This window comes from Neophocaena asiaeorientalis, unplaced genomic scaffold (assembly GCF_003031525.2).
Source record: "Neophocaena asiaeorientalis asiaeorientalis breed wild unplaced genomic scaffold, Neophocaena_asiaeorientalis_V1.1 scaffold123, whole genome shotgun sequence".
Taxonomy (NCBI): domain Eukaryota; kingdom Metazoa; phylum Chordata; class Mammalia; order Artiodactyla; family Phocoenidae; genus Neophocaena; species Neophocaena asiaeorientalis.
The window spans coordinates 9714155-9727826 of record NW_020173666.1 but is presented as its reverse complement, the minus strand read 5'-3'; the positions used below and the strand labels follow the sequence as shown (position 1 = coordinate 9727826).

Genomic DNA, 13672 nt, shown 5'->3' with positions numbered 1-13672 from the left:
AATATCTATTCCAGGTCCAAAATGATTATATGTTTATAATTAAATTATGGTGAATTGAAATTTAATTTATGTGAATACAATTAAAATGAATGCTGTGAATCATACAATATCTTCAGAAGTATTTGATTCATTCCATTCAAGACACTTGGGAAAGATGCACAAATTACTCTTCCTTAGATATTACAAAAACCAGAACAGAGAAACTTGACCAGATAGGCACTGAGTTTCTGAGTAACTACCAAGGAAGAAATCCACATGGTGCATGTCCCATATCATCCCTGACCCGTAGCCATCCATATCTTGGCGCATTTGTGTAACCTGGAGTACTACCACTGGAGCCAGTCACCGGAAGCAGAGGGACTTGTAGCCGCACTTTCCAAACTTGGCAACGCCCCAGATGAGACCTACCTCAACCCCATCCGGACCTTCCACACAGTGAGTTCTCCTTGCATGCCACCTGGCTGCTCATCCCCCAGATTCTTCCTTTTCTGATCCCTTTATCAGGAATACTGTATTTCAAAAGCTTTTAATGAAACAAAAAGCTAGAGAGGTTTTTATGCCAAATGCTAACATCAATTTCACCTTTTAAAAAAGTTATTTTCTTCTGCCATCAATGTTGCTGAGAAGTTATGAACAAGAAGAAAAACCGATGCCACTTAATTAGTTTATAGCAAAAAATAGTAAATACACCTAAACAAGAAATGCAATAACCTGTTAAAACCCTAACATTTAAATTTTTTTAAGTAGCTCATGATTAGATTTTTTTTTTGCCTATGTTAGAATCATAAAGAATGTGAAGTGCCATCTAAATTCAGGGAGGAAGAATTGGATGTCTTCATTTTCAGTTTGCAAATTGTTTTCTGGATCCCTTCTCCTGTGTCATTTTTGGCACACAGGTGACTAGCTAGTTTGGCAAATCTGATGCTGGGCAAAGCAGCTAATTCCAGAATAAGACCCGCATGGCCAGTGACATCATTAGTGCTAATTAGCTGTGTGCCCATGTGGGAAACAAAAAAGAATACCCAAAGTATAGCCACAGAAAGCCATCTGTAAAGATTAAGACATTTCTCTCCTTTAATCCACCCTCTACCTCTCTTTTCCTGATTGGTTTAAACTTTTACCATGTACTACCTACTATATTGGAACATGTATTCAGCATGTTGACGAAGCTCAAAAATCTGTACTGCCCAAGAAGAGCCCTAAGACAATACTCTCCAGAATGGAAATTTCTCCACTACCATCTGGGCCATCCCTTTAAGTGACCTTTTGCCCACGCAGCCTGATTTGAAGAAGCAAAATTCAAAGTCTCTTTTTGGGGAAATTCTTCCACGTCATGTCCTCTAATTATCCTAAGATGATTTTGAAAAGCAGGCCACTGATCAAGTTAGAGCTACATTTTCTTAGCTGACAACAATTAGAAGCTACAGATGCCTTAAGCTTGTGGGAATGGAATGCCTTTGGTGTACTCATTTGAGCTGCAGGATTTGTCTGGGCACCTACTGGGGTTAACTCTTTTCCCCACTAGGGCTCTGGAAAATTCATTGCAATACACACCCGAGAATAAATCTCAACATTTTGAAGAGACTATGTAATAAATAGCACTTATTATAAATATTTTTAAAGCAATTTAACAAGATGATTAAGCTACTCCCTGTATGGTTATTTTGTAATTTTAGAAGCAATATACTATTTAAGTACTAATTAAGTTCAGGAAACCCTCTAATTTGGGATATTTAGAGAAAGATGGGTATCAGTAACACAGTGTGTACATTACAGAGTATTTCTAAAGAGACACAGTGGAATTGTTTAAGACAAATCATTGCAACTGAAACCAGTCTATAAATATGTCGTGGCAAGAGGGAAGTGGGGATTTGCTTTAATAAGCAAAGAAGAATGATTTGTAATTAGCACATCATATGATGTAAATGGATTTCTAAAATGCCTGAGTACACTTGAAAAAAGTCTTTTAAATGTTTTACACATACCCCTTTCAATTTTATTTCCACTGTGCTCTATGAAGAAAAAATAAACAACAGAGAAGTCCCTGTCCAAATTACCTTAAGATCTCAAAGCAGCCCAAATTAATGAGATTTAACTGACAAAAGATATAGTGTGAGTTCACTGAGCTCATTGTTGTCTCAAAGATAGTAACACAATGTGTGAATACTAATGACTTGGCCCGAATATGCGAAACTCACAATAAAAACAAAATGCTTTGTGATTCACATTCTAAAAAGCTATTTAATCAACCTCTACATTCACAGGGCAGAATTCTGGCCTTTTGGCAGGGTCTGTCGGATAAGGAGAGCTGTATCTTTATTGATCACCTGGGATTTACAAAGCCTTATTCCAAGCCTCCTGAGGTAACATGAAAGAAATGCAAGTCATGGTCCTTCCAATTAAAAAGCAGAGAGCAAGGAATAACCGCCAGGGGAACAGAGTGTGCAGCTGCTTTATTAGGCATGCCCCTGAGGGACCTCTCCAAAACAGTGTTTATTAATGTTAAGATGCAATTAAGCATGGACATTCTTATTTTAAAAATTAAAAACTTGAAACTCGGCTTTATTTTGCAGTATTGTATCTTAAAATGCATTTTCATATATTGTCCTAATTTCAATTCAACGTAATAACTTTGACATGACAGTTGATTTATACAGATGGAAAAATAAATGTAGTTAACAAAATGGCATTGGGCAAAATTTGAGCAGAGTGAATTTCCACCCTCAGGTGGAGTAGAGGAGAGGGCAAGGAAGTTCCCTCTTGAAGTGTATGGGGATGCTTTTCAAGGCTAATATGCTTCTGATTAGAACACTGTGAATTGCTACCTGCTTGGACTCTCAAATATTGATCCTAAAATGGAAAAACAGGACTGAGACATTAATGTCATGGTGCTTGTTTCTTTTAGAACACAATCACTGAGTTGCTAAGGACAGTCGCGGGTATTACTGGCCTGTTGATCTCTCTGGCTTTGATCTTGATCATGACCTCTTCCACCGAGTTCATCCGGCAGGCGTCCTATGAGTTGTTCTGGTACACACACCATGTTTTTATCATCTTCTTTATCGGTCTGGCTATCCACGGGGCAGGGTGAGTCCTTACGGCGTCTTAGAAAGTCTTTTAGATGGAAAAACATGACATGCAAGACTAATGGACACATAGAATGTATGAAAAAAGCACATTCTCTGTGCCAAACACCTTTTTAATAATACTGAAAATAAGCAATGTAGATGGTGAAGGATTATACTTTTCCTAGCTAACTCTGTTGGAGAGTCTTGACATGTATATAAGAATTTTAATGAATGCTGAGTAACAATAGATCTCTGTTTCATTCAGAACCTATTTTCACGATCCATTTTATATGGGATTCGTTGGAATATATATTTTTGACACCCAGAGTTTACTTCTGCTTGACCAAAATCATCCCAGTGTCGGGGAGGGGACAGTGTGTGAGATGGCCAATCTGACCTAGGCTCTGCCACTGGTCTTCAGAGTGACCATGTGCAAGGCTTTCAATTCCCTGAACCTCAGTTTCCCCGTCTGACCTCTAGGAATCCTTTTTCCTCAAACATCCAATAAAATGCTGTGCTGGCATTCAACACCCACCTGGTAACTCTTAATTCCTTCATCAGGAAGCTAGAGCAGCAGCATCTGAAGTATAGCACCTTCAAAGATAGTGTTTTCAGTTCTTTAAATATTACCAAAATGGCTCTAGACCAATTAACCAATTGATGTCTGTAAACTAGGTTGTCCCATATTAATTACTTCATAAATTGATGCTCTTTTTTCCCATGTTAAATTTTCAAAGTACATTTATGTATATGCACGACCAATTTGACCTTGAAAACCGTCCTGCCCAATAGAGACGGTGCTGTTATTCCCCATTTCATAAGGAGGAAACAGATGTTCAAAGGGTTAAGTGATTCGCTCAAGATCCCAGGACAAATAAATGGCAGTCAGACCCAAGACACCGGTCTTCATGCAACCAAACCTTTACTCGTAACAAGCCCTGAAGATTGGGTCTCTACTTCCACGAATAAACCATTCCTCGACACTTGCAAGACCGTGCCTGGTGATATTGCAAAGCCCTGTATGGCTTGCCAGAAGTTCTTCATCTGCTACCCACACTCACATGATACCATGTCCTGCACCTTGTTCTCCCACCATGGCAGCTGCTGAGTGCAGGGGGGCCGAGTCTCAGAGGTGGACTCTGTTTCTGCCCAGACCTGGAAGGGGAAACACACGGCCCAAGAGGCTGGATGGCCAAGCAGGTCACACACCACGTGGTGACTGTGGATCCCATGCGGGGCCCTCTGGGAGCTCTTCTCAATCAGCACCTACCAGCAAGTCAACTGCGTCCTCCAGTCTCCCTCCCACACTAGAAGCACCCCTCATCTCAGCCCTCCACTTCTTGAAGGGGCTCCGAGCTGCTGCCACTGCCTCTGCCCAGTTAAGAGCTCCCCCATCATCTGTCAGCTTGTCTGACACAGACATTGTAGGAGGAAGAATTGCCCCAGGGGTGTATTTTACCCTAAAATATTGGCCATCCCTCTGCTAATCTTTAGAAACCTAGTCAGTCAATGTTCATATTGATGCTGCTGCCTGGCTAAGGGCTTTCTAGCCTCTTTTAACTTTAAAATACCTGCAGTTGACTCTTCTGAATGTGCCATCCCTCACCCTGACTTTTTGTATTTGGAGGGTGGGGTGGATGGTATGTCGTCCCCAAGCCTTCCACCCCCAAGACTGTCAGGCCTTCCTTTCTCTGTGGCCTCTTCTGCTGGTGCCAGGGTGTTAACCCCTGTAGTGCATTTGAGAGGCTCTTCATAATTCACATGTGTCTAGAAGAACTCTTCACAAAAATGACACGTGCATCACCCTGATCCTTCCTCCCCGGCATTCACACCCTGGTCCATTGTAGAAGCACAAGAGGATTTCAATGGGCAGTGTTTCATTGGAGATATTTTTTAATATCCAAATAACATTTCATAAGATGAAATATTTTTTAGTCATTTTAACTTAGTTGGAAGGCTTATTTTGGGATAAGGGCCTCATTTAATCTTCTCAGCGTGAAGTATTCTACAGCTACTGTTTACAGCAAAAAGTAATTTGCAAATTCTGTACAAAAATGCCAAGTAGGATTATTGGAATGTGTTAAAGCCCACTAATCTTCTTATTTTGGGACGGCATAGATGAAGACATAAAAAGTTTAAAAATTTTTAAAAAGATACCTACTGCATTTGAGAAGTGTTCTGAGGTTCCTTTAGGTAAAATACGAAATGTTGTCTAAGGCCTGAGAACGAAGGTGTTAAAATTGACAGATTCTTTTCCTCTGGCTCCTATTTTTTATTCACCCTTCCTCTGTCTGGGCATCATTTGCTCATGGGAGATTCACAGATAGTTTTGCTCATCTAACTCAGTGGGATGTTATCAAGTTGGATGACTTCCATAAAACAGACTGGGAAAAAGGCCAGGATGGCAGTTCTCCAGGCTGTTTCCAAGGGCATTGCCGTGCCCTCGTCCCAGGCCCTACGATGCGAAAGGAGACATGTTACTCCACAGGCTACCCAGGACCTGAGCTGTGTCATGCTAAATTTTCTCTGTGAGGATCATGTTCCTCAAAAGTTAATCCATGTATTTTACTCATAAACTGCTAGGAATTGAGCAACACCTGGATTACATGACCTCAGCATCACATGCTTCACAGCCTGTGCACCAGTGGGTAAAGGGAGGAATTTGTACCTAAGCAAATTGTCCAGGGTCAATGGGTACTGCATCTGTAGCAAATATAATATAGCAGGATCAGAACTTCCCTGGCAGTCCAGTGGTTAAGACTCCATGCTTCCACTATAGGGGGCATGGGTTCGATCCCTGGTCACAGAACTAAGATCCCACATGCTGCATGGCACGGCCAAAAAAATGAAAAAAAAAAAAAATATATATATATATATATATATAGCAGTACCACAGGACTCTTGATCCAGTGCTCCATTCACGAAGGCCAGCTTCCTTTTTCACTCTCCAATTCAACAATATCGTCTTGAAGGCACATTTCACACTGACCTATTTTTACCCTGTCAAATACTAAGCCTGCTATCGGTCACTGGCGGGAAAAATACCATTATTCAGGGCACTTCTTTTGACTTCTTCACTTGATAACTTCTAGGTGCTTCAGAAACTTCAGAAACAAACCAGGAAGGGTAGAAGTTCAATAAATTTGCAAAATTTCCAAATAGTACAAAGGTAGCCAATTAGCCCAAATCAGCACTCAGGACAAGACATAACCTAATTAAAGTCAACAGTCTACAAAAGGATGTGTTCCCACAATTTCCCTTCATTATGAATTCTCTAATACAGATGCTTTCAATTTAACACAGGATACCACCGAGGGGCACTTCTTTTCTGGTATCTTCAGAGTTACTCGAAGCTTCTTAAATTCCTATTTTTAAAGATGCTCAGGGAAATACACCCCAGCCCAGATTTCAAGACAGTGGAAATGTTATTGCAGAGTCCGTCGTAGACTATGTATCTGTGGCATCCCAACACTGCACAAAATCAGTTTCAAATTTGGCGGTTTTGTTTTGTTTTGTTTTTAATGGCAAGTCGGATTGTTCGAGGGCAAACCGCTGAGAGTCTTCTGCTACACAACGTCACCTTCTGTAGAGAACACCTCGCTGAGTGGCAGACGGCTGCCCGGTGCCCCGTGCCTCAATTTTCTGGCAAGGAACCTTCGGTAAGAATGAGCCCAGGAGCTTTTAAAAATAGCTGTCGCCACAGTTGAAATAGCTAGAGCTTTTATATGCTTGAAAAAAGAACAGCGCATGTCACCATGAGACAAAGCCAACTCTTTATTAAGTGTGCTAATGGGGAACTCGAGTTATGGATCATTTTACAAGAGGTTGCCTGCCAAAAGCACTTTGTTCATTTTGAAACGTGTCCTTCCACTTACTAGCACAGTCCTGTCTCCAGAGGAGTCAGAAAGCTGCTTGGCTCACCTCCCTCTGCACTCAGCTCCCTACCCCCTGAACAACTGCCCTCTCCACTCTGAGAATTAATTGCATCCCTTCCCAAATGAACATTAGGCGACGACCAAATGAGAATCATGCCCTCTTTATAAGCTTGCCTTCTTTCTTTCCACAACTTTCGAGATGGAAAAAATTGAGTTTACGCGCATTTACTTCCTGTTCTAATTAAGCTTTTACTACTGAAATAATGAGAATATTAGCCCCAAATAGACTTAACTAGAGTAGACGATAATGTCCACAGGATCTCAAAAGTAAGATTTCCAGGGTATGCTGTAAGCATGACACTTGGTGGCATAGATAAATAGAAATAGTAATTCTCTTTGGTATCCTCACAGGTCTTAGAACAATGCAAACCTTGGGGCAGCTGGGTAATGCATGCAGGAAAGTAAATGAAACCAGCAGATTAAAACGAGGAGGAAACAAGTACCAAAAAATATGTATCATTAAACAATGGGAAGATAGTTTTCAGTATATAAATGGTGAGGGTTCGGGAAATTATGTCATCAGCATGTGAAGAATATAATGATTGACTTTTTCGAAAATCCCTAACTCTATTAAATTAAGCGCTGGATTTTAAGAGTGGAAACAGCTAGGAAGAATGTTTAAAACCGAGAGAAGTACAATGGATGTGTCCATTAGGCTGTGGTTCTTTTAATGGCCGGTATAGATTGTCTCTGTCTTAAACCCAACCATCGGGAGCCACTACCCAGCCTGCATATTAATGAGGAACACGAAGGCCTCACTAAAATGTTCAGCTACAGTGTCTCCATAAAAAAATCAATACTCTCCCACACCTCATGAATACAGACTAGAGCCCGCTCCCAGCAGCGTATGCTGACGTTAACTATCATGAAGAGGGGGGAACGTACCCACCTCTCTGTTCACTCTCCCCTGCTATACTTCCTCGCACACCCAAACTCAGGTTGTCACTCTTTCCCATTATTTTTAATGGATCCTGATTCAAAGCGTGTGTGGGCTCTGCAATTACCGCTTGGCTGAGCTGTACGATATTCTCTCTGATGTCTTAGAGACACTGAATCCAAAAGGCATCCCAAGGACAAGTGCCCTCGCTTCACTGCACCACACCTACCCCGTCTTTGCAGGAATCCATCTCTTCCTCTTTGCCTCTCTTAACTCGGTGCATTTTCATGGTGCTTTTCTCAATAGAATATATTTATCAGTTCACCTTTAGGGGTGTACTACTCCCACGGTAGAGCTAAGGATGCTTTGTACATCACTTCATATAAACTGAACTGATCAAAGGAAACAGTTATACTTCGCAATCCCCTTTTCCCCCACTTGTCTCACTCCCCCTCTCTACCCAAACTCACAGACACATGCAAGACTCCAGACTCTATAGAATTCCTCATGCAAAATCCATCCCAAAAGATGCCTTGGTCTTCCTTAGCCAAAGAAGCGCCTTATTTCATTTAACTGCAACATTAACAACTAATAATAGTAATAAGACTGGCACTTTTTAAATTACTAGGGAATGATGTCAATGGTATAGGAAAAAGCTTTAACTGAGGTAGAGTCAATTTAGCAAACTTTTGCCGAGTGGTTATTATATTCTTGGCATCACAGTAGACGCAGGATTCAGGGATGTGGTTTCCGCTCCTGGAAATCTTATTGTCTAGAAAAAGAGGCCATTCGTAAACACATACATAAAATAAAATCAAAGCCAGCATGTTCTTATTTCTGGTAGGAATGAAAAACCAGGAGTGAAAGTGGAGGAAACAAGTTTCATTACTGCAGCTTTTAAATCAACATGGTTTTATTTCTATCATAAAATACTCACTGTACCATGACTTTTTGAGTATTTTTAGAAAAGAAAAAATAAAGCTAAAAATCCACAGGTCTTTTAACATTAAAGAAACTTAGATACTAAATAGACCTGACCCTTTATTTAATAGATGGAGAAATCGAGGTCCAAGGAGCTTTTATTTCTTACCTATGGTCACAAAGGGCATTCCTAGCAAAATCACATCAAGGAGCCAGAGCTCCTAACTCTGTGGCCATGAGCTTTCACCTCTCTACTCTTCGACATTCATTCTGAATCTCTGGCCTCCTTCCACTCCTCATTTTGTCAGCTCTCTGCTGCTATCTACAGCTCTATGACCCCGACATTGTGTTTATCTCTGTGAGTAGAACTAAAACATATAAGAGCTTGGAGGGAACCCAAATAATAATTTCCTTCAATTCTCCCATTTTATAAAGCAGAAAATTTGAACATAAAAAAACCCAAGATTTTCCTAAAGGCATAGGGTGAGGGATGGTTACCCCAAGATCAGAAGCCAGGTCTTCTGGGACCCAGTCCAAGTTCTACCTTGCCCCTCCCGCTCTGGGCCGTGTCTCCTTCTTGTTTTTACTTGCTCTTGCCTATCCTGGTCATCACTGCCGGGATATTTATCTTTGAATATTCATCTCTGGCCATCCTCTCCCTCCATTCCTACCTTCCAGGGGCTCCAGGAGTATCACAGTGTAACTAAACTGGGCTTTCTCCTCCTGGAGCAATTTATATACTAGATAGAGATAGAGCCAAGGATTAATAGCTTACATTCTCCTCCCTGACTAACCGTACAAAGAAAAATAATCTGTTCCATTTTGTCAACATGGAAAAAGCAGAGAGCATGACTGACTTGACACCAACAAAATGAAGTGTATGTTGTCACAAACTTTCTAAAATGGGTGTGGAAGATTACTTGTAAAATCACATAGAAACTATGGGAGTGATTTTGCAAATCTCTCTCTAAGCTCATATAGAAAGAATTGCATCCTTGTTATCATTTCTGTAAATATCCAAGCCAACTCTCAAAATATTTTTTGGTTCATTCGAGCATAAGAGACCTAAGGATTCACTGCTTTGGTCCAACCGCATCCTCCACGTCTACCCCTTCCTGCCTCATCCCTTACTCTGATCATCATCCTTACCTCACCCACAGCATAGGTGGACAGAAGGTTTTATTCTCTCTGCTATTCTGCACACATTGCTGAACCCCACTGAGGCAGAAAAGAATAAGTGGGTCAAATTGCTTTGTGTTGCCTACATAAATCGAGCCTTTGTCAGGCAAACAAGAGGCTCCCAGGGAAAAAGCACAGAAGGTTGATGTAAGTGAGAAAAAGTGCAGTGCAAACAGACCTAGAAATAAACAAAAGAGATTTAGAAGAAACAGGAAAGATAACAAAAGCAAAAATGATGCTGAAGGGCTTGTGACCGGTCAACAGAAAAGACAGAGAAGGATAATAGGGGAGTAATGAACAAGGAAGGTGATGAGTCAGTCGGTGAGGTTTTTAGTGAATATCTGAGTTCAAGAGAAGGGGACACCCTTTCTGTTCCTGAGATAGGATTCTAAGAGTAAGGTCGGTGGATTTAGAATTCCAAGGAGGGAATTCGGGGAAGTTAGGAGAAGGCTTGGGTTCTAGTCCTGGCTCTCTTGAGACCGCCTTCTGTGTCCCTAGGCAACTCATACTCATTCCCAGAACGTTATGTTATTTCTTCTTTAAAAGAAGAACTAGACTAGATATCCAAGAACCCTTATCCTCCTAAAATTCAATGAATTAATGAGTCTCTAATAGTTTGTAGAATACGTACCCTTTCTAATGTCAGCATTGGACAGAAAGAAGCATGATGACATGGGAAGAGCACAGGCTGGGTGGTCAAGACCAGTTCATGTCTTCACTGTGCACCTTGTTTATCACCTCTGTGACCCTGGACAATTTGTTTCATCTTGCTGAGCCTTAGTTTCCTTTTTTGCAAAATAAAGAGAATATCATATGCCTCAGAAGGTTGTTTGATATCAAACCTTCAAAATTTTTAAGTTGCCATTCCTTGCCTTTTAGGGGAAGCACACACCTAATGCTGTAACCCAACCCATGGTACAAGAGTGGCCTGCTGGTAAACTGACCCTCAGTAAGGCAGATTATACTCATAAAAGGTTAACACAGAATGGGGAAGTTCCCTGTCAAAATTCTCCAGACAAGTGTTGAGGCTTTTGCTCTGATTCTGTAAACCTAGATTTAAAGTGTTGAAAACTGGGGACTTCCCTGGCATTCAAGTGGTTAAGACTTCGCTTTCCAATGCAGGGGGTGTGGGTTCGATCCTTGGTCGGGGATCTGTGATCCCACATGCCTCGTGGCCAAAAAAACCAAAACATAAAACAGAAGCACTATTGTAACAAATTCAATAAAGGAAGACTTTTAAAAAAATAAAGTGCTGAGAAACTAAGTTTGTTTTATTCCATATAACATTGGCTGCACGCATGTGTGTGAGTGGGAGTGGGAGGGTGGGTGTGTGAGTTGCTCTAGGCAGATCCCCCAAGTTGTGATGCATTGTTGGCCCCCAAAATTACTATCCGAAACATTTTTTATTGAATTCTCATGTCCTGTTAACTCAGTAATGTAGTTTGTAAGCCTTTGACTTTGGCTGAGTTTGGGAGCATTTATGACCCTATCATATATAACATAAACATCAATCTGCTTTCTATTTCTTTGCAAATGCAGTTATTTCTAATTGCATAAAAGCATCATTGATCAAGTAAGCCTAAAAACCAATACAGAAGAGTTTAGTCTCTTAAATAAGCTTGTAGACTTCAAGGAATAATTGAATGTTATAGCATTTAATACAAGGAGATACCTTTGTTGTTGATAACTGGCCCAAACTTAAAGGAAAATGTCTAAACTCCGTCGTGTTACATATTGATTGGTTCAAATTGGAAATATTTGGATTCTATTTTCATTTCCTTTTCCTCTCTCTCTGCAGGCTTGGAAATGGGTTTTAGGCCCTGTGATCTTGTATGCGTGTGAAAGAATACTTCGGTTCTGGCGATTTCAACAAGAAGTAGTCATTACCAAGGTATGCATGCAGGTTTAAGTCTGAAGAAAAACCTGAGTGTAGATGAAAATTTTTTATTAGCCCAAGTTTTTAATTTGCCATTTTTATTGCAGAACCATCTGTAATTTAGAGGCTCATCTTCTGTTCTAATAATTTCTTGTATCCTGTGCATCTTTTAGTGAGACTAATTTTACTGAAGACAGGGAGCAGGGCTCTGACTGGTGCACAGAATTCTGATAAAGGTTATGGTACAGCCCTGGAATCATCTGTATTTCTCTTTATTTCGGTGTCTCTCTAGGGGGAGAACGCAGGAGGGCTGAGTATGCTTTACATGGATCATAGTGACTTAGAGTATAATCACTTCCTCCACAGCATAAAAATACGAATGTTGCAAACACGCAAATAATTCACATATTTTCAAATACACACACTCTCACTTGGAACCACTCAACAGAAGATGCGGGAACAGTCACCCTCAGGTTCAAAGGGAGAAAGGGCACTCGGGGCGTTCAAAATGGAGAGGAAGGGCCCTGCCCTAAGGAATGAAGGCATGGTGGTAATATTTTCCAATCTTGCCCTCCCTCCTCACCGCTCTCCAGTTTTTACCTCGTGCTGGAGGAAGACCTCAGCAGATAGATCAAGAATACATGCCTAGGAGGACTTCCCTGACGGTCCAGTGGTTAAGAGTCCATGCTTCCACTGCAGGGGTTCAATCCCTGGTTGGGGACCAGGATCGGGCATGCTGCACAGTGCAGCCAAAAATTTTTTTAAAAAAGAATAAATGCCAAGGAGACCGAAAGCCTACCCCAAACTCTCCCCCTAGTTGTTTCAATCTCTTAAAAGAAATTCTCTGCTAACCAAACCCATGCAGCTTTGCTAATACAATATTAACAGAATACTCTGTCTCTTTAACTGTCTTCATGAAAGCAGATGCACAGAAATTGCTTCATATTTCTGTCTTAAACTGCTTCCCTGTTGCTGTTTTTAAGTTAAGCACCAAAGGATATGAAGCTGTATCAAGAGCCAGACAGTAAAACTTCTGGAAATCTACTCGAGCTGTTACTAGGGAGACCATTTAACAGCAGAATCAGAACGAGTATCAGTAGGGAGAGGAGAAACTAATGATTAAAATGCTGTGAAATTCTCTTCTGAATGGAAAAATACTGTCACAGTATCTAGACACTAGATTCTGCCCCCTTATACCTCCTGCCACAAAAGAAGACCTGGGGGCCTGGCAACAAGAGGGAAGTCTAAGAAGGGAAATTAGTTCATTGTCTCTGATAAGTAGCAAGTTATAGAGCTCTTTAAAAAATAATAGCCTTTGCATCACGCTTTCTTACATCTAAAACTCAGAGCCTAGGTAGGAGATTGGACGAGACTTGACTAAAACCAAACCAAATGAATAAAACATTTCAGAGTATGAAGGCTGTTTTTCACTCAGAATGGAGAAATACCAGGGTTAGTTCACAAAGAAGCAGGAAAAGATGCACATCATTGAAAATAGTAACAAACTGGACCTATATTTTAAAACACGAAGTTGATTCTGTGGCTATTTTGATAACTTTAAGCATGATTAAGTGCTGTGGATGATATGCTAGTTTAGAATTCTCTTGGGCCTGAAATTAACTGTGCTATCGAAATAGTGGCCACTTGGGACAAACAGTCACGTGCTGGACACCACTTTGCCCCTGGATGCAGCTACCCAAATTTCCTACCTAGCACGCTGAAGGAGGTCAGTGTCATTCTTGCTGGAGTTGCCATCACTTTCATGTCCGGGTTGGAACGATTCTCGAAAACTCATAATGAATGGTCTATGTCAATC

The 13672-nt window shown here is 40.9% G+C and overlaps 1 protein-coding gene across 1 annotated transcript in view; it reads left to right on the top strand.

Moving 5' to 3' along the window:
• Window positions 1-13672, top strand: part of NOX3 (NADPH oxidase 3) — a 58407-nt gene that overhangs the window by 10448 nt on the left and 34287 nt on the right. Inside the window, exons 5-8 of the mRNA XM_024747988.1 lie at window positions 290-435; window positions 2906-3087; window positions 6598-6727; window positions 11779-11871. Coding sequence (XP_024603756.1) covers window positions 290-435; window positions 2906-3087; window positions 6598-6727; window positions 11779-11871 — 551 coding nt within the window. The remainder of the gene's footprint in view (window positions 1-289; window positions 436-2905; window positions 3088-6597; window positions 6728-11778; window positions 11872-13672) is intronic.